This window comes from Ranitomeya variabilis, chromosome 5, assembly GCF_051348905.1.
Source record: "Ranitomeya variabilis isolate aRanVar5 chromosome 5, aRanVar5.hap1, whole genome shotgun sequence".
Lineage (NCBI taxonomy): Eukaryota > Metazoa > Chordata > Amphibia > Anura > Dendrobatidae > Ranitomeya > Ranitomeya variabilis.
In genome coordinates this window covers 245,926,491-245,953,196 of record NC_135236.1, presented here as the reverse complement: position 1 = coordinate 245,953,196, position 26,706 = coordinate 245,926,491, and the positions used below count along the sequence as shown (strand labels likewise).

At 44.1% G+C, this 26,706-nt stretch overlaps 1 protein-coding gene across 2 annotated transcripts in view; it reads right to left on the bottom strand.

Moving 5' to 3' along the window:
- Positions 1-25,956, bottom strand: part of MAN2C1 (mannosidase alpha class 2C member 1) — an 80,843-nt gene extending 54,887 nt beyond the window's left edge. The window contains exons 1-8 of one of the 2 annotated variants that reach the window (XR_013215675.1): positions 25,699-25,910; positions 24,249-24,374; positions 21,071-21,194; positions 17,522-17,592; positions 17,122-17,299; positions 3,965-4,154; positions 1,399-1,505; positions 99-209 (exon numbers count right to left, since the gene is read on the bottom strand). Coding sequence is in view for 1 of the 2 variants with exons in the window: in XM_077263963.1 (XP_077120078.1) it covers positions 99-209; positions 1,399-1,505; positions 3,965-4,154; positions 17,122-17,299; positions 17,522-17,592; positions 21,071-21,194; positions 24,249-24,374; positions 25,699-25,811 (1,020 nt within the window). In the remaining variant the exon portion in view is untranslated. Of the gene's footprint in view, positions 1-98; positions 210-1,398; positions 1,506-3,964; positions 4,155-17,121; positions 17,300-17,521; positions 17,593-21,070; positions 21,195-24,248; positions 24,375-25,698 lie in introns of both variants that reach the window. The other variant, XM_077263963.1, reaches the window with a different exon arrangement.
- Positions 25,957-26,706: the final 750 nt, after the last annotated feature.

Genomic DNA, 26,706 nt, shown 5'->3' with positions numbered 1-26,706 from the left:
AAATATATTGGTGCTGTACAAGCAACATGAATAAATAACATAGGTCTGATTACTTCGTATTCTGATTTACACTTTCTAAAGATAATGTATGGCCTTACCATTTCCACCCATGTTCCACCAACCGGTATGAACTGGCCAAGTTTCACAAACTCTTTAATCTGTGAATATAATCCTGGATACCTCGTTTTCACCCAATCTAGTTGCTGAGCCTGTGAAATTGAATATTAATAAATAGTGTCAATTATAACCACGTGATTTTATAATCCACAGTAAACCTAGTGTACTGCTCTATATGCGAGGCTACATTAGAGATACGGATATGTAAATTCCCCCAATCATCACACAGTTTTTACATTACGATATTTGGCATTAAACAAGAAGAACCTTAGTAGCCGCACAAAATGGGAACACAGATCTGAATTATCACTGCATTTATTTATATCACACCAAAATTATCTTCCGATACATCATCGATAAATGAAAAAAACCTATAAATCAAAAAAGTAATTAAAATATTAGAAGTGTTACTCCATAATAATCAGAAATAATAATAAAAAAAATTAACTTACCGTATATAAACAATTTTTTTTTTTTTTTAGTTACACGACTATACAATAAAAAAAATTTAAAATTAAGATCAAGAAGCAATGAAAACAAGACGAGGGGGAGGAGAAACAAAATAATGAAGATAAGAAAACCAAGGCATGATGAGAGGCATGAATGTATATCCACAAAGTTAATTACAATACAAATGTGAAAGTCAGAGATATAGAAATTTGGTGCAATGTAATGAATCAATAGTAAATAAAGATGCAACAGTCAGAAATAAAAATAGAAAGTGCCACCACATCCGCCTCCACCTCAGAATCATATTGAGTAATTTTCTTCGTTAAAAATGGCAGGGTCTAATATTTTTTAGTTCATTCTCTTAATCCTGTTTTAGGACTTGTTTGAAAATCTGATGTAATTTTAGGTAACATTTATGCAAAGATATGGGAAATTTTGAAGGGGTCACGTACCTTCAAGCATCACTGTATGTGATATTCTTACATATATCTATGATGTAAAATAAGGTGTTTTTTTATGTAACATTTTTCCTGCCAAGAGACAGAAATGTCTACAGGAAACAAGTAACGCATGCACATACCCTAAGGGCGCAGTCAGACAGCCGTGTAACTGGGATGACTATCCAATCTCAGGGCACGGACTGGCCGGCAGGTCACCTAAGCTGAGCGCGACAGCTGCATAGAAATACATGTTGGCACGCTGGGGTCAGGAGAGCCGCCGGCCAGTCCAAGGATTGCCTTCTGATCATCGTCCATGTTATACAGCCGTCTGACTGCGTCTTGAGAATGACTTTTGTAGTTTGGATTTAAAGAATCATGACACTAGGTGTACCTGAGAGCATGTAAAGGTGAAACTGGGGTTTTTGGTCATCAGCTGTACAGCAGTTACCCAACTGCGGGCACATTTTCTTATGGTTTCCTCATAAGGCCACAACCAAGCTAGAAGAAGATGTGAAAAGCAATGCCGTGTTAACCGCAAAGTGATACATACATAGTGCAGATCAGACCTAAAGAAATCCAAAGCATAAAATATACTCTGCGATCCCTGTAACAGCACTCTTGGCTTCTTCACTGGAGATAAATGTAATCCATGTAAGAAAATGAAGTAGCGCTTCTAATCTTAGAGTTGTTTTGATCTCGAGTATATCAAGCAATGCCATAGAACAAGTCAGAGACCCAATATATAGAAGTAAGGCTATGTTCACATGTCCAGTAGTGATCCACTAGAATGGATCCAGCAGAAATCAGTTGACAAAAAAAGATGTGCAGACAACTTTTAAGTCTGCTTTCAAATAACTGATCTCTGCTGGATCTGCTTTTTTAACATTGAAGTCTATGGATAATGGATCCACTAACTAGCCATTCATTTTGCTTTCATTTGTATCTGATCTGATTTTTGGCTTGCTGGAACCATTATTTCGGAGTAGAAAGGGTTACAAATGTATATATAGGCTATGCTTTCATGTACAGGGAGGGCCATTTATATGGATACACCTAAATAAAATGGGACTGGTTGGTGATATCAACTTACTGTTTGTGGCACATTAGTATATTGGGGGGGGGGAGCCTTTTCAAGATGGGTGGTGACCATGGCGGCCATTTTGAAGTCAGTCATTTTGGATCAAACTTTATTTTTTCCAATGCGAAGAGGGTCATGTGACACATCAAACTTATTGAGAATTTCACAAGAAAAACCAATGGTGTGCTTGGTTTTAACGTGACTATTCTTTCATGAGTTATTTACAAGTTTATGACCACTTATAAAATATGTTTAAAGTGCTGCTCATTGTGTTGGATTGCCAATGCAACCCTCTTCTCCCACTCTTGACACACTGATAGCAACACCACAGAAGAAATGCTAGCACAGGCTTCCAGTATCCATTGTTTCAGAAGCCTGCACATCTCGTATCTTTACAGCATAGACAATTGCCTTCAGATGCCCCAAAAGATAAGTCTAAGGGGGTCAGATTGGGAGACCTTGGTGGCCATTCAACTGTCACGGCTCTGGGAAGAAAGAGCGAAAAAACACACGAAAAAGGGCTCTGTCGCAAAGGGGTTAATGACAAATCCATATTAGTAGTATTAATAGGGAAACTAATAATAATCAGTGATAATAAAAAGTATCAAGTGTAGCAAGCATTAATTCTTAGTCTGTGTCTTACTCTAGTTAATGGTGAGACACTGTTAGCTGACACTATGGCTGTACTGAGATACTATATGCATAATTGGCCCTGTGACATTTTATACCTAGTTTGTTGTTCTGTTTTAATAGAAACATTAAAAGTTATATTATATTACTCCAATTGGAGTACACAGTGAAAATCCAACTTGTTTACGCTCTCATTTGGATCGCAGCAACCGATGATAAACCTTTAAAAAGGTAACCTGTCACATAGAGAAATGCTATTTACTTGCATAAATAGGGAAAATCTACAGATAAATTATCAAACTCATGCTTGCCTGCCTCAGAGTACAGTGTTTACAGGGAGAAAATTAAGTTATATTCTCCCAGCAGCCGCTCACTTTCAATCATTGAGGCGGTGCAAGGAGCGGTTACACTCACAGCTGACTATGCAGTGAGCACATTGTTATTACTCCCCGGCATATTGATTGACAGCCTGCTCTGCACACACTCACAGCGGAGTGATCACAGCTGCACTCAGTATAGTCAGAGGTGACGGTAACCGCTCCAATGACTGAAAGCAATAGACTAAAGGTAGTCGTGCTTCCTGTAAGGCTGCCATGATTTTACCAATATTTACCTGTAGAATGACCCCATATCTGCAGATAAATGGCATTTATTGACATGACAGGATCCCTTTAAGGGTATGTGCACACTTACAGGATTTTTCGAGTTTTTTTGGCCGTTTTCCGTGGGAAAAACGCTTAAAAAAACGCATACATAAGCATCCCATCATTTTTAATGCATTCTGCAATTTTTGTGCACATGCACATTCGCGGAAAAAACGCATCGCGGTAAAAAAAAAAGCAGCATGTTTATTAATTTTGCGGATTTTTCGCAGTTTTCCCGCTATTTAATGCATTGGGAACCTCCGGAAAAAAAAAAAAAATGCGGATTTCTGGCAGAAATGTCCGTTTTTTGTCAGGAAATTTCTGCAAGAAATCCTGAACATGTGCACATACCCTAAGAATAACACAGAAACCTACCTTCAACAGTATACAGGACTTTTAACCAAGCATATCTGGAAGCTTAACAGAATGAATGGAACTTGTCGAATGTCAGTCTTAATAATTAGAATTGAGAGTCCTCAGTGGTTGATACCTTTTAATGGCTAACTGAAATAATAATCTTAATAATCTTAATAATTAAAAGCACAGCCATTTTTCAGGAGGAAGGCAAAAAGGGCACAGGCCCACGTTCATAATGTCAGAATTACCAGAATCAATGTGGCAGTGCCCCATGGCATGGATAGTGTGCTGGCTGTCACCATTTCTTTGGCTGAAGAATTTAGCAGACAACTTGCGGACAGTGGCAAAGGTGCCAGGGTCGTTGACATCACATAAATTAACCATTTGATTGGCCACATAAAGAGCCTGGAAGCTTCTTTGGTTATCTTCACCAAGCAACTGGAAAACATATCACAAAAAAGCCTTTATGTGTTGCAATGGTATTAAAGGTTAAATATTTCCTGCCAGACAGCCAGGATCACTCTAAAGGCTCATTCAGACGTCCGTGGCAATCGGACCGCTAATGCTCAGACTGGCCGTGGCTCTCCAACGCAAGCCTGATGGCTTCATAAAAATATCTGAAGCTGTCGCACTCGGGTCAGGAGACCAGCAGCCAGTCGGTGCACTGCCGTCCGATCTCAGACATCTGAATGAGCCTTTAAGCTAACTACATGTAATATAAATGGCTCTAGAAAATATTCCAATATAAAGTGAAATAGTTAAATAACATGTTTCATAAAAATACAATGAAGATACAGAGGTTGTACACTTAAGGATGTGTCAGGTTTATACTGCAAACTGCCTCTTAAGCGAAGAAGAGGACTAGAAAATTATAGCGCCACCTGTTGGAAACAGCGATCCTACAAGTCACCATCGACCCTTTAACGAGACTTGCAATATGACTTACGATAAAAGCCAAATTGGAATCTCAGTTTGCAGACACAGTGTTTTGGGGTATTGCACCTCGTCAGTGCAAATTATGAGAACTGCTTTGGCTAGGCGAGAGGCTATGGACTGAGGTCTAAGGGGCAACGTTTCTCCTTGTGGAGAGTGACATACCAGCCCTCGCACATCAATGTAAGGAGGCATATTCCCTATGCTCAGTCCAAAGCTTCGCACCTACCCAAATCAGATCTAATACTATGCACTGACGATGGACAATACCCCATAACTCAGTGTCTGCAAATTGAGATTCTGTTTTGGCATATTGCAAGGCTTGTTAAAAGTTTGATAGTGACTTGAAGGATCGCTGCTTCCAACAGGTGAGGCTATAGAGTTCTAGTCTTTTTCCTCTCTGAAGAGACAATTTGTATATTTAACTATTGCACAGGGAACAAGTCTCCTTACATTGGCATGGTAGAGGTGGTATGTCACTCTCCACAAGGAGAAACGTTATCCCTTAGGGCAGTGTTCCTCAACTCCGGTCCTCAAGAGCCACCAACAGGTCTTGCTTTCAGGATTTCCTTAGTATTGCCCAGGTGATAATTGCATCACCTACACAGGCAAGCATTCAATCACCTGTGCAATACTAAGGAAATCCTATAAACATGACCTGTTGGTGGCTCTTGAGGCCCGGCGTTGGGGGAACACTGCCTTAGGCTGCCGTCACACTATCAGTATTTGGTCAGTATTTTACCTCAGTATGTGTAAGCCAAAACCAGGAGTGGGTAATAAATGCAGAAGTGGTACATATGTTTCTATTGTACTTTTCCTCTAATTGTTCCACTCCTGGTTTTGGCTTACACATACTGAGGTAAAATACTGACCAAATACTGATAGTGTGGCGGCAGGGTATGTTTCCACGGTCAGGATTGCATCAGGATTTGACGCAGGTAAAATCTGCACCAAATCTGCACCTGAGGTCACTGGCAGGTCACCTGCGTTTTTGATGTGTTTTTAAATGCAGATTTGTGTGTGTTTTTGCAAGCTCAATAAAAATATACAAAAAAAAAAAATTGTGATGTAATTTCTTGTCCAACCTCTTCATTTACAATCTCCATTGAAAAATAATCTTTACACACGCAGATAGATACATAGCTAGTTGTAGCTATAGATAGATATATCGATAGATTAGATACGATAGATCCATCTATCGATCAATATATATCTATTATCTATCGATAGATAAACTAGATAGATAGATCTATCGATATACGATAGATCTATCTATAGATATCTATCTGTTTAGTAATAAATATCATAATACAATGGTAATAAAGAGTTAGGCCGGGATCACACATGCGAGAAACTCGGACGAGTCTCGCATCTTAATACCCGACACTGCTGCCGTCACTCGGGAGCGGAGCGTGCGGTTGCATGCATTTCTATGCAGCTGAACGCTCTGCTCCTGAGTGCAGGCGGCAGTGCCGGGTATTAAGATGCGAGACTCGTCCGAGTTTCTCGCATGTGTGATCCCGGCCTTAAATAGAGACAAATACACACAAAATCTGCGTTAGGCCGTGGTCACACTTGCAAGAAACTTGCATGGAGTCTCACACCTCAATACTCGGCACTGCCGCCTGCACGTGGGACCGGAGTGTGCGGCTGCATGTATTTCTATGTAGCTGAACCCTCCGGTCCGAGTGCCGGCGGCAGTGCCGGGTATTGAGGTGAGAGACTCGTGCGAGTTTCTCGCAAGTGTGACCCCAACCTTAAATGCAATTACTGTTTAATTTGAAGAAAAAAAAAATGGCGTGGGCTCCCGCGCAATTTTCTGCGCCAGAGAGGGAAAGCCAGCGACTGGGGGACCGATGTTTGTAGCCTGGGAAGGGGTTATTACCCATGGAGCTTCCCAGGCTATGAATATCAGCCCGCAGCTGTATATTTAGCCTTTTCTGGCTATTAAAATAGGGGGACCCCCCCCCCCCAAAAAAAAATAAAAATAAAATAATGACGTGGGGTCCCCCTATAATTTATAGCCAGAAAGGCTATGCAGACAGCCGCGGGCTGATATTCATAGCCTAGGAAGGGACCATGGATATTGCCCCCCCTGGCTACAAATACCAGCTCCCGGCCGCCCCAGAAATGGCGCATCTGTAAGAAGCATCAATACCAGCGCTTAGCCTCTCTTCCCACTACCCTGTAGTGGTGGCATATGGGGTAATAAGGGGTTAATGTCACCTTTGTAAGGTGACATTAAGCTGGCTTAGTAATGGAGAGGCGTCAGTAAGATACCTACCATTACTAATCCTATAGTTGTGAAAGGGTTAATAAAACACACATGCAGAATAAAGTATTTTAATGGAATAAAGTATTTTAATGAAATTAAACACCACAGTTTTATTAAACTGGTAATCCAAGCGAAGCCCTCGATCATCTGGAAAAATATTTCAAAAAAATATAATAAACCAACAGTATACTCCACTGTGTCCTACGTAGTCCTTAATAACGAGTGTCCCACGACAAGTCCAGCTCTGCTACATCTGGATGCCTGACAGATGACCACCAGAGATAACTCTCCAGCGATCACCTACACTGCAGTGTTCTCCCAATCAGCTGACCGTAAGAACCAGACTAGTGACCGGAGATAACCCATGGTCACATGCACGGCAGTTCTCGCGGTAAGCCAAACTATCGAGAGAACTGCAGTGGACGCGGACTTCTGGCGGTGTGACAGGTAAGACCTTATTTAAATTAAGAGTCATGCGTAGTAAGCTGCATTTACGCAGTTATTACACACGTGACTAATCATTAGATGCGGTTTTGCCGCATCTAATGATTATCTATGGGAAATTTAAGGTGTGGCGACGGAGCGACGCCGCATTGTAAACAGACATGCTGCATTCTGAAAAGACGTGCTGCATGTCCGTTTACACGGGTCTGCCGCATGCGTTTTAACGCATAGTGGAGACGGGATTTCAGGCAATACCCGACACTATGCTGTTACATCTGGACGCTGCGTGTTTGACGCTGTGGCTCTACGCAGCGTCAAACACGCAGCGTTTCCTGACCGTGGAAACACACCCTTAGACCTCAGTTTATGCTGCATTCACATATCCATGTGTCAAGGTACAAATACGGATAGTAATGCTCAGACTGGCCATGAGTCTCCTGACTCAACCTTGACCGCTACAAAAATGCTTAAAGGGAAGGTGCCATCAAAAAAAGTGTTTTTTTACAGCAAATTAAAAAAAAAATGTAAAGAATTAATGTTTACATTTTCATAAAAAAATATTATCATTTGTTTATAATTTAACAAAATATGAAAAATAATTTGAAAAGTTTTGGAATTTCCACTTTTAAACCTAGGGGGAGCAGCTGCTGAAATTTGACAAAAACCTAGTGTACAACTAGCTCACATTACAGCACTGCAGTAATTATGGGCGGAGTCTGCTGACGTGTGTGATGTCACTCCTCTCCTTCCATGTGTTTGCTAAGGGATGAGAGGATTCAGGAACACAGTGAGCAGCCATTTTGTTGGTGACTGCAGAGTTATACTGATAAGTAGACAGTCACCGAGGATGGCAGGCAGCAAGGATTCTGGGAGATATGTGGTGGAGGGAGCAGGGTGACAGCAGCACAGAGTATTTCAGGAGAGCAGTGTGCTGGTCTATGGGGGGCCCCCTGTTTGGTGTGCGGAGCAGCCAGGGATTATACATAGAGCACTGTCTTTTATACACATGGATGGACCATCTGCTCCACAGAAATCCAGGAAATATTTCTGTGGATTGATGGCCTGTTCTGATCCAGACTTTGCATGCAGACCCCATTCCCCTCCTCAGATCCTGTCTTCTCCATCCTGTCCTGGCGATGTGTGAAAGCGAGGCGACAGGCAAAGTACAGGGTGACGCTGGGAAGGAAATGTAGCCATATAGTAACGATAAAAATGAGACCCCTCTCTTCAGCTACGTCACCAGCCTTCCCCTGACTGCACCTAACTGGAGGTCATGCTGCCCCCTCTAGTACCCCAGACCGTGTGCAGGTGCTCAGCCAGAACCACCATAGATTGGGTCCCCTTTCTGAAGATAATACCACCATATAGATCACACACAATACTATCAAATAGATCACACAATACTGTCATACAGTTGTCACATACCACCATATAGATCACACAATACCGTCATATAGATCACACAATACCGCCATAGTGTTCTCTCATACCACCATTGTGTTCTCACATAATACCACCATATAGATCCCACATAATGCTGACAGTGTTCTCACATAATACCGCCATATAGATCACACGATACCGCCATATGCTTCTCACATAAAGCCGCCACATAGATCTCACATAATACTGCCATATAGATCACACACACACACACACAATACCACCATATAATTCTCACAATACTGATCAAGCATAATACCACCACACAGATCACATAATACCGTCATATAGATCTCACATAATGCCATAATACATCATTACCCCCGCAGCTCCTGTTATCGCACGCATTGAGTTGTGTGTGCAATGGGGAAAGACATGCAGGGGGGAGAGGAGTGCATAGGAGAGGATTAGATACACAGCTAAGAAGTCAGTATCACACAGGAGAGGATTAGATACACGGCTCAGCACAGTATCACACAGGATAGGATTAGATACACGGCTCAGCAGTCAGCATCCCACAGGAGGATTAGATACATGGGTCAGCAGACAGTATCACACAGGAGAGGATTAGATACATGGCTCAGCAGTCAGTATCACACAGGAGAGGATTAGATACACGGCTCAGCAGTCAGTATCACACAGGATTAGATACACGGCTCAGCAGTCAGTATCACACAGGAGGATTAGATACACGGCTCAGCAGTCAGTATTCTACAGGAGGATTAGATACAGGGGTCAGAAGACAGTATCACAGTATAGGATTAGATACACTGCTCAACAGACTATCACACAAGATAGCCACTGCTGACTGTGTGAAGGGGGAGACAGATGGAGCTGTCCCTCCTATAACAGCGCAGCTCAAGTCATAGGGGAGCTCACAGATACACTGTGTGCTCCACAAAGATGGCGCCGATCACCTGCCTCTGCTGTGACGTGAGAATTAATATATATATATATATATATATATATATATATATATATATATATATATATATATATATATATATATATATATATATATAGTCTTAGTTACTCACCGGTTAACGGTGTTTTTCGGAGTCCATGACAGCACTACGGAGAGAGGGGATCCGCCCTTCAGGTACAGGAAACCTACAGATACATAAGGGCGGCACCTCTCCCACGCATCAGTTGGTTTACAGAGCACAAGAGGACCACCAAGGTTAATAGCATGCATAATAAACAATGATACAAATAACTAACTATTCACTACCCGTGAATTATATAAATAAAGGAAGAGGTATACACCCAGAACTTAAGAAGACGGGAGGGTATGTACAGGTGCTGTCATGGACTCCGAAAAACACCGTTAACCGGTGAGTAACTAAGACTTTATCGGTCGTCCATGACAGCACTACGGAGAGAATTACAGAGAGTAACTAACTAGGGAGGGACTACAGCTTGCAGCACCCTTACACCAAACGAAAGGTCAGAAGAGGCACCCAAGTTCAATCTATAATGGTTATAGAATGTGTGTGGAGAAGACCAAGTAGCAGCCTTACAAATTTGGTCGATCGACACCTCCAATCTTTCCGCCCACGAAGCCGCCATAGCTCTAGTGGAATGCGCTTTCAGACCTTCAGGCGCCGGCTTGCCCTTTGAGATGTGTGCCAGCGAGATAGCCTCCCTGATCCATCTAGCTAAAGTAGATTTTGATGCCCTGTGACCCTTCCTACTACCCTGATAGGACACGAATAGGGCGTTATCTATCTTCCAGGGATCAGTTACTGCCAGATTTTCCAGGATACATCTTTTTACATCTAAAGTGTGTAGTTTCCTTTCCTTATCGTTAGTAGGATTGGGGAGGAAGGATGGAAGAACTATTTCCTGTGTTCTGTGGAACCTGGACACTACTTTAGGAAGATATGCTGGATCAGGGGATAGTATCACTCTATCATCCCTAAGCTGCATGTAAGGGGGAACCCTGGATAATGCTTGGATGTCGCCTATCCTACGCGCCGATGTTAGGGCCACCAGGAAGGCTACTTTAAGTGATACATTTTTAATAGAGGCTGATGCAATTGGCTCAAATGGGGCCTCTGTCATGGCTGAGAGGACTAGGTTCAGGTCCCATGGCATGACCCTATTCTTCACCATTGGCCTGGACCGTTTTGTCGCTCTGATGAATCTGCTGACCCAGTGATTCTCAGCAATGTTGCAGCCAAAGAGGGCCCCTAAGGCTGATACCTGCACTTTAAGTGTATTTGGGGATAACCCCATATCTAACCCTTTCTGTAAGAATTCTAAAATCTGGTCTATTGGTATTGACTGACCAGCTATTACCCCCGAGTTTTGAAGGAACCTCTTCCAGATCCTAACATAAATCTTTGTGGTGATTATTTTTCTGCTCTTCAGTAGAGTGTTAATGAGGCCCGGAGAGAACCCCCTATCCTTTAACAGCGCCCGCTCAAAATCCACGCCGTCAGATGAAGGCCAACCGCCCGAGGATGGTAGACTGGGCCCTGGGACAGGAGATCCGGGATGTCTGGCAAGACCCATGGGTCGGATATCGACATAGCCCTCAGGCATGGAAACCACGTCCTTCTGGGCCAGAAGGGGGCAATTATTATCACTGTGGCTTTGTCCTTCCTGATTTTCCTCACCACCAGAGGAAGTAGAGACAGGGGAGGAAAGGCGTAGGCTAGCCTGAAGTTCCAGTCTATGAGGAGGGCGTCTACTGACAGAGGATTTTCTCTGGGGTTGAGAGAGCAGAATTGTGCCACTTTCCTGTTTTCTTTTGTGGCAAACAGGTCTATTTCTGGTTGACCCCATCTTTCCACGATGAGGTTGAAGATGGAGTCGTTCAGGGACCACTCCCCCTGCCTCAATGTGTTGCGGCTTAAGAAATCCGCTGTAGTGTTTTCTGCCCCTCTTATGTGAAGAGCCGTCAATGAGAGAAGATGTTGCTCTGCTAGATGGAATAGACGATCTGCTACGCACATTAGGGATTTGGAACGAGTCCCGCCTTGGTGATTTATGTATGCCACGGCGACCCGATTGTCCGAGAATACCCGCACGTGGTGGCCCTGTAGATAGATAAGGAGTGATTTAACTGCCTGTTCCACAGCCGTTAACTCCTTTAGGTTGGAAGACATTTCTATCTGATCCTGATCCCAAAGCCCCTGGATCAATGTATCCCCCATGTGAGCCCCCCATCCAGAAGGGCTAGCGTCCGAGGTGACTATACGAGTTACATTATATTCCCAGGGGACCCCTGTGGACAGGTTCTCTTGGACTAGCCACCATCCGAGGGATATAATAGCGTCTTGGGATAGGGTCATCAGGCTCTCCAGACATCCCCCCAACATTTTTTGTTGTAACAGCACCTCGCCCTGAAGTATCCTCGTATGATACTGGGCCCATCGGACCGCTGGAATACAGGACGAGAGAGAGCCCAACAGAGACATGGCTCTTCTAAGGGACATGGTGGGGTTTTTAGAGGCATTCAGCACCTGAAGGTGCAGGCGATCAATTTTCTCTTGAGGCAAACGGCATTCCTGAACCTGGGAATCCAGGGTCAGGCCTAAAAATCGCTGCACCGTCATGGGCTGTAAGCGTGATTTTTTGACATTTAGCATCCACCCCAGACGCTCCAGAGCAGACATCACTTTATGTAACTGTTCCAGACAGTGATCCATCGTTTTACCTACGATAAGGAGATCGTCCAGGTAGGGGATTATTAGAATGTTGGACTCATGCAAGTGAGCCATAACCTCCGCCATAACTTTGGTAAACACTCGAGGGGCGACCGATATACCAAAGGGGAGGGCCCTATACTGGAAGTGTCTGATTACCCCATCCAACCTTACCGCCACCCTCAGGTATCGTTGGTGACCTGCATAAATGGGGATATGGTAATAGGCGTCCTTCAAATCCAATACTACCATAAAGCAGTTTTTAAACAGCAGCTTTATTGCGGTGTTAATAGTTTCCATCTTAAATGATTGGACGGTCAGGAAATTATTAAGAGCCCTAAGGTTAATAATTGTTCTGAAGGAGCCATCAGGTTTACTTATTAGAAATAGAGGAGAGTAGAATCCTCTACCCTGTTCTCCTTCCGGAACCTCTGACAGGACATTCTTACTGAGCAGGTCGTGAACTTCTGCTTCCAGGGCCGCCTGTTCTGCTGGAGAGGACCTGAGTGGGGTAACTCTGAAGAAGTTCTGAGGGATGGAGGAGAACTCTAGCCGCAGACCCGTGGCTATTAACCCCAAAATCCAATCACTACTGGAGATTTTGGACCAGGCCGGGTAGAAGGCAGATAGTCTACCTCCCACCGGGGCGACTAGTCATTGGGGTGGTTTTTTGACCTCACGGGATGGCTCCTGACGTCCTCCACCTCCAAACATAAATCCAGTACCTTTCTTCTTTTTCTCATCCCATCTGCTCTGGTCTCTGGCTGGTCTCCTCCGAAAGAATCTTTTCCCTGTGAAGGGACGCCTGTAAGAGGTAGCTGGTAGATTGGGAAACTTTTTCTTCTCGTCTCCAGCTTTCTCCAGCAGTTCGTCTAGGACTGGACCAAACAGGTATTCCCCTTCGCATGGGATAGAGCACAGACGGGATCTGGATTGAAGGTCACCTGGCCAACATTTCAGCCATAGGGCCCTGCGTGCTGCGTTTGATAGTCCGGCCGCCCTAGCCGCCATTCTTGCCGAATCCGCAGATGCGTCCGCGAGAAAGGCAGCGGCATTCTGAATTGTTGGCAGGAATTTCAACATAGAGTCTCTGGAAACACCGCCTTCCAACTTAGACCCTAGCTGATCCAGCCAGACCATCATCGATCTGGCTGCACATGTCGCAGCTACAGCAGGTCTCAGGGCACCCGCCGACATCTCCCATGTCCCTTTAAGGAATGAGTCAGCCTTCTTATCGAGAGGGTCCTTTAGGGAAGCCATGTCGTCGAAGGGGATAGATGATTTTTTAGACGCCTTAGACACCGCTGCGTCCAATTTCGGCGCCTTATCCCATGTATTCACCATGGGGTCCTCAAAGGGATATCTGCGTTTAAAGGCAGGTGGAAAAGAGCCTTTCTTCTCCGGTTTTTTCCATTCCCTTTTGATGAGGTTCTGGACCTTGTCATTGAGCGGAAAAGACCTACGTTTTTTAGGGTCTAGACCGCCAAACATTAGGTCCTGTGTAGAGAGTTCTGGCCTTTCATCAGCCACCCCCATGGTGGATCTAACTGACTTAATAAGTTTGTCCATTTGGTCCAATGGGAAACAGAACCGGTTAGACTCCTCTTCCGAAGAGGACGCTGAGGAGACAGAGGCGTCTGACTCATTCTCCCTACTAGGGCCAGCGGACAACTCCGACTCTGAGGCGCTAGGCTCCCTTCTTCTTTTTGAAGACTCCCCCCGGGACAGGGATTTCAGGGAATCTTTCACCTCCTTCCTGATAATCTCCCTAAGGCTTGATGTGAAATCAGGAGACTCTTCCGCCACCTATGGGAGCGGAGAAAAAGGCTATGTAATTTATCTGGCGCTACCGCTATCAGTGTTCCCATCAATTTATTTCCTACCGTCTGCCGTACACACGACTGACAAAGTCTCTTAGGGTAGGCGTCTGGCAAAGGGCAAGCGCATAGCGCGCACTCCTTGTTTTTTGATTTACCAGCGCTTTTTTTCCCCTACGGAAATAAACATAGGAAAAGACTGCATCAGGGTACATTCACGAAGATCTCTTACCCAGGCAGTAGCGGTAGGTACCGGATTACTGGGGGGGGTCGGTCCAGATCCTTCTGCTTAGATCTGCGACTGGTCTGGTTACTGCGTCCGCGGGTCTTCAGCTGGGGGTTCGCATGGGACTTCTCCGAGGATCCATCCTGCTCCTGCTCCAGCAGACCGACGGCAGCTTCCGGCTCATCCATAGCTGCAGATGGGCTCACAAGCAGTGCTGCAGCATTCTGTTTGGCTATAAATAGCCCTCCCCCGGATCCGGAATCAGTGCAGGTGTGTGGCCAAATCCACCCCCCCGACTTGCAGGTGACTGCTCCACCCCCCCCTGCACCCAAACGCCCCCCCCCCCCCGCCCCATGCAGGACAGCGGCGTTTTTAGAAAAAAAACCGGCCGGCGTTTGACTTCCGGTTTTGGCCCCGCCCCCTGCGCGTCACTTCCGGTTTCGGGCAGAACGCTCAGAAACGTGCCCGGAAGCCGGGGAACGGTGCCGCCGGACCATCCAGCCGCCCCCCCGCTACGCCACCGCCGCTTCCACGGCCGCAGCCCAGCGGTGACCGCGGCAGAGGCCGGCGTCCGACCCCCAGCTCCGGTCCCGAATCGAAAGGAGCACACAGGACGCCGCGCTGCACCGCACCGACGGGGATCAGAGTGGGGAAGACCGAGGCCCAGGGGGGAGAGCGGACCCCGGGGGGGGACATACTCACCTGCTGACCACTGGGGATGGACCTCCTCCGGACGTCGCTCCACACTGCACCGCTCACTGTCGTGGAGCCCTACCCGGACCCACCGTGGCGCTTCCAGGGACCCGCACTGCCCGAGGTAGGAGACCCCCTCGCTACCTGGGTCGGACAGCCGGCCTGGGTATTGATAGGAGAAACGAAGTCGTATCTGCAGGGAATCCTGTCCTCCAGGAACAGGAAACCAACTGATGCGTGGGAGAGGTGCCGCCCTTATGTATCTGTAGGTTTCCTGTTCCTGAAGGGCGGATCCCCTCTCTCCGTAGTGCTGTCATGGACGACCGATATATATATATATATATATATATATATATATATATATATATATATATATATATATATATATATATATATATATATATATATATATATATATATATATATATATATATATACACACACACACACACACACACACACACACACACACACACACACATACACACACCACACTTGAGTCAATAAGCATACCCAGTTTTTCCTGGCAAAATTAGGTTCCTCGGCTTATATTCGGGTCGACTTATAGTCGAGTATATATAGTAAACATTTTTTATTTTATTGAACACCATTCAATGTTTTGTATAATTAACATGTAACCTATATTCTTTTGATCAATACAATTGTGAGGATACCAAATTCACAGTTTATTTTTTACTTTTTCTGCACATAAAAAAAAATAAATAAAATTAAAAAGCATTTCCTTCCTTAACTTTATTTTTCTGTAGACATAGCGGTTATATGACTTATTTTTTTGCAGGACAAAGTGTAGTTTATACTAGAACCATTTTTGGATCTGACTTTTTTTTTTTTTTTTATCACCTTGGATGAATAAAAAAAAAATATATATATTTTTTGTCCTACAGTGCTCATCCTGCAGTATTCTGCTTTTCCATAGAATTAGTGACCCTGAATTTATATACGGTATATTTTGTCTCCTATCTTTTACTACTTTTGTAGAAGAAATTCTCTTTTTTACAGCAAGTCATTTTCATTTCTTTTTTTTGTTTATAGAACTGTATAAGAGATTTTTTTTGTGTGTAACGAGCTGCACTTCTTTTTGGTAGCATTTGGTGTGCACGCGACTAATTACTTTTTGCTTCATTTTTTGAGAGGCAAAACATCATAAAACGCAATTCTGCCATTGTTTTCAATTTATTTTTCTTTGTGATGTTCACTATCTGGGAAAGATAATGAATCACTTATAGAATGGGTCCTTATGGATGCAGCAATACCAAAATAAAAATAAACACTTATTTAAAATCGGGATTTGTGGCTTGCTTTTTGTTTGTTTTTTTAAGAAACATTTTTTTTTTTTTTTTTTTTTAAAGGGAGCCTAGCTGAATTAAGCAGCTAGCTCCTACTGTGGATGGTACAGGGGGGCACAGCTCCTGAGCCCACTCCACCTTCGTGCTTTATGTTTATGGCGTGGTACAGTAACACTTCAGTACAGCAGGACGCTTGGCATAGGGCAGGCAAAGCAGTTAATAGTTCTAGAGAAGGACATAACACTGGTTGAAAATTATGCAACACTGTACATTACTCCCTCCCAACAGGCAACAATGAGTCATGATGTCCCCCATAGTGTAGGACTGGGTTGGCAAAGGCCCACCAGTAACAATGATTCTTGGGGCCGACTGTTCAGCTACATGCAAAAATAACATGATCCTAGTACACATTTAATTTTGCTTGTTTAATGAATGAGTAGAATAAAACTTGTTCAGCCAGTTGTGAATCAAGTGTAGCAGCACTGCTCATTAACACTCCTTAACCGGGGCCTACCGGAGCATTCTCCAGTTCCCCTGTGGACCAGCCCGAGCCTGCCCTCATAGTAAAACAAATACAAATTTGCTATATACATATATATCTCTGTCCATCTTACCCTGGCCATGTCATACAAAATCTCAAAGTCCAGAAGAAGCTCTTGTACATCACGATTGAAAACAGCGAGCTCGGCTCTTTGTAGTGTAAATGTTTTCTTGGGATCTACAGGAGCAATCATGCCTCCTTGACCAGCCCCAAAAAGACCATTACAAGCCATCTCAATGTACAGGGTCATGCTGAAAAAGAGGTAAAAAAACAAAAACTGTGTAAAAGATAAATTTTCATGAATATAATTTTTGAAACAGAATGGATTTACCAATACTATACAAAATCTAAGAAGTGATCACGCAATGAGACATCCAGTCTAGAGCTCTGCATGTATAGCGCCCTATGACCTCTAGATAGGTGGTCACATTTGATGACACCACTTGCAATCACATTCCTTAAAAGTATCTTACCTTAATGGATCCTCTGTTTTCAGATGGCGGGATAATATAAAGCTGGACTTCTCACCCTCCTTTGTCAAACCCTGAATACAGAAAAATTCAAGATATTAGGTTTCATTGCCTTATGCTAACCACTAATACCAATATACATAGCTTGTATCCATTCACCATGCCCAATTTTACAAAAAAGGACACAGCAATACAGTAAGGAGTTTCAAACAGTGATTAAAAACTAAGTACATCCTCTATGAATTCTATGGTTTAACATGTCAGGATACAACAAAAAAAAAAACAAAAAAAAAAAACATCTTATTCTTAGAAAATCTTACAATTTGGTAAATACTCTCAGATGAACAGCAACACACGACAAGTTACAACAGAATATTATTTACCGTATATACTCATATAAGCAGAGTTTTTCAGCACATTTTTTTGTGCTGAAAACACCCCCCTCAGCTTACACACGAGTCACGGTCCAGAAAGCCGGCGGGGGAGGGGGCGTGTCACAGAGGTATTAGCCGACGGCTTCCAGCACACATCATACACATCTACCTGCGCACCCTCGGTGCTGGCACTGCATCTCGTTCCGGCCACCGATGCCTGCAGCTCTTCCTGCTGAGCGATCACGTGGCCCGCTCATTAAGGTAATGAATATGCATGCGTCTCCACTCCCATAGGCATGGAGCGCATATTCATTACCTTAATGAGCGGTGCCACGTGACCGCTGGGCACAGGAAGAGCTGCAGGCAGGCGCCGGCGGCCAGAAAGAGATGCAGTGCCAGCACCAAGGGCGCCCAGGTAGGCGAGTAGGATGTTTGTCTTTTTTTTTTCCAATAGGAAACATGCACACAGGGATAGAGGATAAGGAGACCTGCATACAGTGACGGGGAGGCCTGCATATGACAACAGGGACGGGGGAGCCACTCATACAATGACAGGGACAGGGAGCCACGCATACAATGACAGGGATGGGGGAGCCACGCATACAATGACAGGGACGGGGGAGCCACGCATACAATGACAGGGACAATGTATACCCGGCTTATACTCAAGTCAATAAGCTTACCCAGTTTTCCGTGCCTTGGCTTATACTTGAGTATATACTGTACTTAGGAAATATTAGGCCAACATGCTAAAGCAGTGCGTGAAAAAAAAAAAAAAAAAAATGTAGTACACCCCATGAATCAATAGATTGCAGAACTACCTTTACCAGCATGATCAGGAATTATTTTCTGAATGACTTCACCAGTCTACATATCTTTCCTTTGCCTGACGTCAAACAGCATAGAGGCTGTCAGTCAAGCAGGAGAAAGAAGCCTATGGCAAATAATAGAGCTGGAGTGACAGGATCTACCGTAGTCCTTCAACCTCATTTGCATATGAATTCAAACGCCAATTTCTGAGTAATAGAGGAAAGGACTGGCCCTGTAAAACACATTACTGGACTTGTCTTTGAACGAGATACATGTGAAGAGAAATAGAATGGGGGGTGAAATTGTGATAAAAGATTCCATTAAAGCTTCTGCCACAGCATTTCAATGGGATGAAATCTGGACTATGATTGGGCCATTACAACAATTGTATTCTCTTCTCTTGCAGCCATTCTGATGTAGATTTGCTATGGATCTATCTTCTGTTGCCTGAACCAGCTTTTCCAAGTGTTAGCTTTTGAATAGATGGCCTCACAATTGACTCTAAGATTCTTTGTTAGTCTAGGTTCACATTGTGTTAAAGCAGCTCGTTCAACACATGCGTTAAACGGGCTGCAATAACGCAAGTGTCGACATGACCGCGCTAGCGCAGATAGAGCTCGCAGATGCTCTATCTGCGCTAGCGGTGACGGACCCGGAAACGCTGCAGCCCGCGTCCGAGGGTCCGTCACTCAATGATGGCACATGGCTAGCGCACGCCCATTTTACACAAGGAAGTTCATGATGAACGTCATTACTGCATGGATGGTGTCTAGGGCCAAAAGGTGACACAGGGCATTATGGTCAAACATCTCCACTGTGGTCTAGTCCAGCAGTGGCGAACCTATGGCATGCGTGCCATCGCCGTTCCGAATAAGTGGACTGGATTCGGCGGGTGAAGAGCCCGGCAACACCAGTCCATACTTCAGCTGGATCTGTGTCCTCGGCCAGCAGCTGAAGTCAGCATACATGCGACTGAGCGCATGGCAGTGATATCATACCCCCCCCCCATTGCTTGGACGCTGAAGTCAGATGCCAGCTTCAGAAGACGATGCGGCGGAGGAGAGGAAGAAAGAAAGGTGAGTAGCAATGTTTATTGCGTTTCTTCTTTGTCTTTCTATGCGTTAAAAAGCAGCGTCGGCAGGATGGAGGCATATATACAATGATTAGGGACATATACCAGAATGGGGGGCGGGGGAGCATAAACCAGGATAAAGGGCATCTACAAGGATGGGAGGGGCATATACATCAGGATGAAGGGCATATGATGGGCATATACATGAATTGTGGGTACATATACATAGATTGGAGAGAGCATCTACCAGGATAGGAAGCATATTCCTTTATATCTGCAGTAAGGTACCCCTGCTCCTGTCTGTGCTGCTCTCTGCTGCCCCCGCCTGCTCTCTATACGAGTTGTTTTTTCTAAACTAAAATCTCAGTATTCAGGTTAAATTACTGTGTTGGTACTTTGTGATTCATAAGTGGGTTTTGGGTTGCAGGTTTGGGCACTTGGGCTCTAAAAGGTTAACCATCACGGTCTAGTCCAGTGTTCCCCAACTCTGGTCCTCAAGACCCACCAACTGATTTCCTTAGTATTGCCCATGTGATAATTGCATCACCTTCACAGGCAATAATTCCATCACCTGTGAAATACTGAGGAAATCCTGAAAACATGACCTGTTGGTGGCTCTTGAGGACCGGAGTTGGGGAACACTGGTCTAGTCTGTCCAAAGGACATTGCAACAGAAATCTTGTGGTTTAATAAGATGCAACTTTATCTGTGCTGCAATGTTCATTTTAGGAGAAAAAGAGGCTTTTTATTGGCAAACCTTCCAAAGAAGTAAAAGTAGTAGAGAGAAATCCACAGTGTTAGGCTATGTGCACACGTTGCGGATTAGGCTTAGGAATTTCTGGTGCGGATTCTGTCTCTCCTGGCAGAAAACGCACCTGCGGTTTTTTGTGCGGTTCCGCAGCGTTTTTTTGTGCATTTTTGCTGCGGTTTTCTTGCGGATTTGCTGGTTTTTTCCCCTGCGGTTTTCTATAATGGAATGGGTACAAAAACGCTGCAGATTCACAAAAAAGAAGTGACTTTTTCGCAGCGGATTTTCCGCAAAGTGTGCACAGCATTTTTTTTTCTCATTGATTTACATTGTACTGTAAATCAATTGCAGATCTGCAGCGTTTCTGCACCTCAAAAAACGCTGCGGATCTGCTGAGAATCAAGCAAGTCATAAGAGTGTGGATGTGCTGGATGACAGCCGTGGCGGCAAGTCCTTCATTTTTCTATTAAATAATCTGCTCATCTAGGATTACTGAAAAGGGTTTTATATATGAAAAAGTTAGGAACATGTCCGGAATCATTTCCTACCTGTACTGGCATGCCATCCTTCCATACCAAACCCTCACCATCGCTTTCCCATATGAGATGAACCTCTAGTCCCGACCATTCTCTTGGGATAAGAATCTGGACTTTAAACCAGCATGTCCACCATCTTAAAGAGAATAAACCAATTTAATGGGAACAGTAAATTATTTTCACAGAAAGTTTGTTTTTTTTTTTTGTTTTTTTTTTTATACAGATAAAAAATTTTTTTGATATTCTAATTTTGTGTATTTCAGATCTTCAATACAAAAAGTGGAACTTATATATTATATAGAGTCATTACGAACAGAGTGATCTATTTCAAGTGTTTATTTCTGTTTATGTTGATGATTATGGCTTACAGCCAATGAAAACCCAAAAGTCATTATCTTAGTACCGTAAATTAGAATACTTTATAACACCAGCTTGAAAAATGATTTTAAAATCCGAAATGTTATCCTAATGCACTCAATACTTGGTTGGGGCTCATTTTGCATCAATTACTGCATCAATGCGGCGTGGCATGGAGGCGCTCAGCCTGTCGCACTGCTGAGGTGTTATGGAAGCCCAGGTTGCTTTGATAGTAGCCTTCAGCTCATCTGCATTGTTGGGTCAGGTGTGTCATCTTCTTCTTGACAATACCCCATAGATTCTCTACGGGGTTAAGGGCAGGCGAGTTTGCTGGCCAATCCAGCACAGTAATACTGTTGTTTTTAAACCAGGTATTGGTACTTTTGGCAGTATGGACAGATGCCAAGTCCTGCTGGAGAATGAAATTTCTATCTCCAAAATGCTTGTTAGCAGAGGGAAGCATGAAGTGCTCTAAAATTTCCTGGTAGACGGATGTGCTGTCTTTGGTCTTAAAAAAACACATTGGACCTACACCAGCAGATGACATGGCTCCCCAAACCATCACTGATTGTGGAAACTTCACACTAGACCTCAAGCAGCTTGGATTGTGTGCCTCTCCACTCTTCCTCCAGACTCTGGGACCTTGATTTCTAAATGAAATGCAAAATTTACTTTCATCTGAAAACAACACCTTGGACCACAGAGCAACAGTCCAGTTCTTTTTCTCCTTGACCCAGGTAAGACGCTTCTGGCGTAGTCTATTGATCAGGAGTGGCTTGACACAAGGAATGCGACACTTGTAGCCCATTTCCTGGATACGTCTATGTGTGGTGGCTCTTGAAACAATGACTCCAGCTGTAGTCCACTACTTGTGAATCTACCCAAATTTTTGAATGGCCCGGTTGCTTGTGCACTTTTTCTACCACACTTTTTCCTTCCAATCAACTTTCCACTATTATGCTTGGATGCAGCACTCTATGAACAGACAGCTTCTTTACCAGACCTTTTGTGGCTTACTCTCCTTGTGGAGTGTGTCAACGACAGCCTTCTGTACATTTGTCAAGTCAGCACTCTTCCCCATGATTGTGGAGCCTACTGAAACAGACTAAGGGGCTTTTTCAAACACTTAGGATGTCTTTGCAGGTGTTTTTTGTTAATTATTCTAATTTACCGAGAATGAATTTTGGGTTTTCATTGGCTGTAAGTCATAATCATCAACATTAACAGAAATAAACACTTGAAATAGATCATTCTGTTTGTAATGACTATATAATATATGAGTTTCACTTTTTGTATTAAAGAACTGAAATAAATTAACTTTTTGATGATATTCTAATTTAGTGAGAAGCACGCACCTGTATGTATATAAAAATTAAAAAAACAAAACACCTTAGGAAGCCATTTGAATGGGTTTAAGAGTTCAAGAGGTTCTACGGTCTAAAGTGATAAGGCTGTAGTCACTTTGTGTGACTGCAGACTTTAGAATCCCCCCAGGGCAATCACTGTACGCTGTGAGGATTCGCCGGTTTCTGAGCCGGGGACGGTGGGGATGTATGCGTTATACTTACTCCTGGCCAGAATATGTCTGGTGGGTGCACCCACTGGACGGCCATGGCCTCGCTGAATACATGTGTATGGAAAAAAAAGAAACCACTCGAAACAGATAATATTAGAATCCTAGAAACGACCAAAAACAACAAGGATCCCTAAAATATAACTTTTAATAATTATTAAAGCTAAAAACAGTTTGCTCCAATATAAGAAACAATGATATTAAGAAAAATACAGACAGCTCAAAGAACAAAATACAAACTAATTTACCCTGTCAGGTGTCCTAATACTAGTCCCTACCTGACAGCGGAGGTTGACACCCTAAGTTTCTGCGGGCGGGTGCAAAGATGCACCCAATAGCTGGGCCCTTCCCGGGCCAGAAAACGCAGGACATATTGCGTGCGATAGGGGAATTCACAAATCTGCAGTCACACAGAGTGACTGCAGACTTTTCATTTCAGACAAGACAACCTCTTTAACTCTTAAAAATAAGTTGTAAGGCTAGCACAATGAAATCATGGCAGCCAAACTATTCACAGGGTAATTCCCTGCTCACATCTGCATATTGGTCTCTATTATAAACAGATAGGTGCCAGCTAATAACATCCAGCATACTGGAAAAGAATACATGAAACATCTCATAACTCGAACAACATGATGGCTGGACACTTTTTTCCCACACAGGTGGCAGTAATGCATCATGGAGACACACCAGCACTCCGAATGCCAGGCACCAAAAGTACGTTAATTTGTTCCCCTAGTGATGGAGACCACAGGCAGAGTTCAATCTTACAGTATCTGGGTATGTGCGCACGACATCTTCTAAACTGGGGCAAACCCGCCAAGTTTCTCAAGACACTACAGGAAAACTAACTTCTTTACAGCTTTTCAGACGGGTTATGGAGGGTACCGGCCTGAGAAAGATGTCGTGAGAACATACCCTTTAAACATCAATTAGTTCCCGTGTGGCAGACATTTATTGTGATTTGCTTTTTTACATTTCCTGATGTTACATTGGGTTGCTTTTCTACTGTCGATGAGCTTTTTGAATTAGTTTCCTTGCTATGTTGTCCATGCTGTTCAGTCGAATGCTATGTGTAACGACTTGCCTGAAAAGCGTCAGTGGTGACCTCGCAGCCTTTTAATGCTCGGAGGTTTTATACTTTATAGATGCTGGAACTTCTTTCTTCCGTTACATATACATGGACTTATGTGCCTTTATTTGTAACACAGGATAATAATTAACCCCAATAAACATTGTCCACGATTTTATTATACTTACGTAGGGCCAAAGGTTTGTCCAACATGAGCCGTCTGAAAATCACCCTTCACCGCATCGTCATATGAAATCCTCTTCTCTGTTAGGAAGCAAGAGAGAGAATCCACTGGGCACGATGACCCGTACAGCCTGTGGAATACACCCAAATCAAAGTCACTAATGCGAGATTATGCGACAATATGTATATTCTATATTATGTATATGTATCACATCTGCTTGTGAAACACGTTGTACCCATGAAAAAAGGAATTACAAACTATTTAATATGGACTACAAGAGCCCTGGCCATAGCGAATATAGCAGAAAGTGAGGAATATTACAACGATAACTTACCCATAGAGGATTCCAACAATGTCAAGGCCATTTCTGTGGAAATCAGAGAAAGTGGCTCTGCAGTGCCCTGTCTTGTATAGCGCAGAGACGTATATGGACCGGTCTTGTATGCTCAACCCTTTACTCCATTGTCTATGGGACTTCCAGAGAAAGCGGAATACCGAGTTCAGCCGTTTCGACAGGTCATATAGGCAATGACTGACATGGAAGAAGAACATGTGCAGCTCCGCTCCATTCAAGACTGCACAGCTTTGTTCTCTGGTCTCCAGAGCTCTGTTCCCGAGATCAGTGGTGTCCATCAGTCAGACCCTTATGCAATAAGCATGTTCTCCTGCTGATAGGGGATAACTTGTGATTTTTTGAATAAAGGTCTAGAGAGCACAAAGGGTCTGTCATGTATTGGAATATCCCATGGGGTGGCTCGGCCGGACTGAGAGGACAGATGTATTTGTCTGAGCTCCTCTAAAGTGGCAACCAAGGAGACCACCGGCTATCACCTAATAAACCCAGTAATTGCTGGTCCCCACTGATCGCCCACAATGTCATGCCCACTTAGCACGTGACTTCAGCAACCAATCAGTGCTCTTTGTGGATGCCTACATGGTATGCACATAACCCTTGTGGCACGTAATTGGCTGCAGCAGTCATGTGACCAATAGACATGATGTATTTGCAGCTTCCTGATGTGGATTACTGAGGTGCAAGCTCAGATCAGCTGCTATGGATCCTGACAACGCTTTAAAGGGACGGCCCCTTCATCTAACGCCTGCAGCAGAATGACGCACTCTTGTCATCACATCAGAACCCTGTGCCCAGATGGCGGGCAGATCAGACAGGAAGCAGTGCCTGCATGTCAACAAAGGATCATGTGACCCATACCGATATGCCCAGGTAATAAACTGTATAGTGGAAAAGCCATTGTTATTAAGATTTTGGACCTATTCAAGGGGGTCAAGTAGTGGCACGCCCCTTTAAGTGAATAATGGTATATATATTTTCAAACTTTTCATGCGCTCTTTAAATAAACCCAGACAATCCCTTTAAATTAAAAAGGAACTACAACTTTCCCTTTAAACTGCACAGACATGGGAGGGGGTGGGGAGCAGTGATGGCACGTTACCTCCCCCGCAGGTTGCAGTCAGTGAAGTACAGCTCGGAGATGAACTTCTCCACCCGCTCCAGAGTCGCCCTCCTGTTCTTCTGCACCAGGAGCCGGGATGACGGCTCCTCCATAGCTCAGCTGCTGCCTGCCTGAATGCCGAGCTATACATCATCACGTGACCGCCAGCAGCCACTGCCGCAGCCACCGGAAGCGGAAGTGCCGGAGCAGGAATAGCGCTGCTGACAGGGTGTGCAATGCTGTCGGGCTTCACTGTAGTGTACACCTGCGGCTAGTCAGATGGCAGGATAATAAAGCCGGGCAGTTGTGCTGGGATTATGTGCCCAGTCCCCTCTGTAATAATAGCGGGATGTGCTGTTTTCCAATCGACTCATTAGGTCCAAGCTGTCATGTTCTAGTGTAGGACGATGAGTGATGTGGTCGGTTGCGTGGCTGTACAGTTACTAAACAAGTGCAAATCTTCTGGAGGACAGGTAACAGTTGGATCACCTGCGCCCTGTTATTTACCCCATCTTAGGACACCTGGTCCCTTCTAACCACTCTGGTGAAACACCAGCACCTCTCACTAGTCTGCTGCTGCTACCTTGGGGTCAGCGCCCTCTTCCCTTCACCAGTTTCCTTATGGCCCCCAAACCAGAGCGGGTCGCAAACAGTTCCTCCTGGGGGGCATTAACCCCTTCATTACCTGAGGTATTTTCGGTTTTGCGTTTTTCGCTCCCCTCCTTACCAGAGACATAACTTTTTTATTTTTCCGTCAATGTGGCCATGTGAGGGCTTGTTTTTTTTGCCTTACAAGTTCTTTTGAATGACACCATTGGTTTTAACATATCGTGTACTGGAAAACAATTCCAAGTACGGTGAAATTGCAGAAAAAGTGCAATTCCACAATTGTTTTTTGTTTTGCTTTTTTACTGTGTTCACTAAATGCTAAAATTGACCTGTCATTATGATTCTCCAGGTCATTGCGAGTTCATGGACACCAAACATGTCTAGGTTCTCTTTTATCTT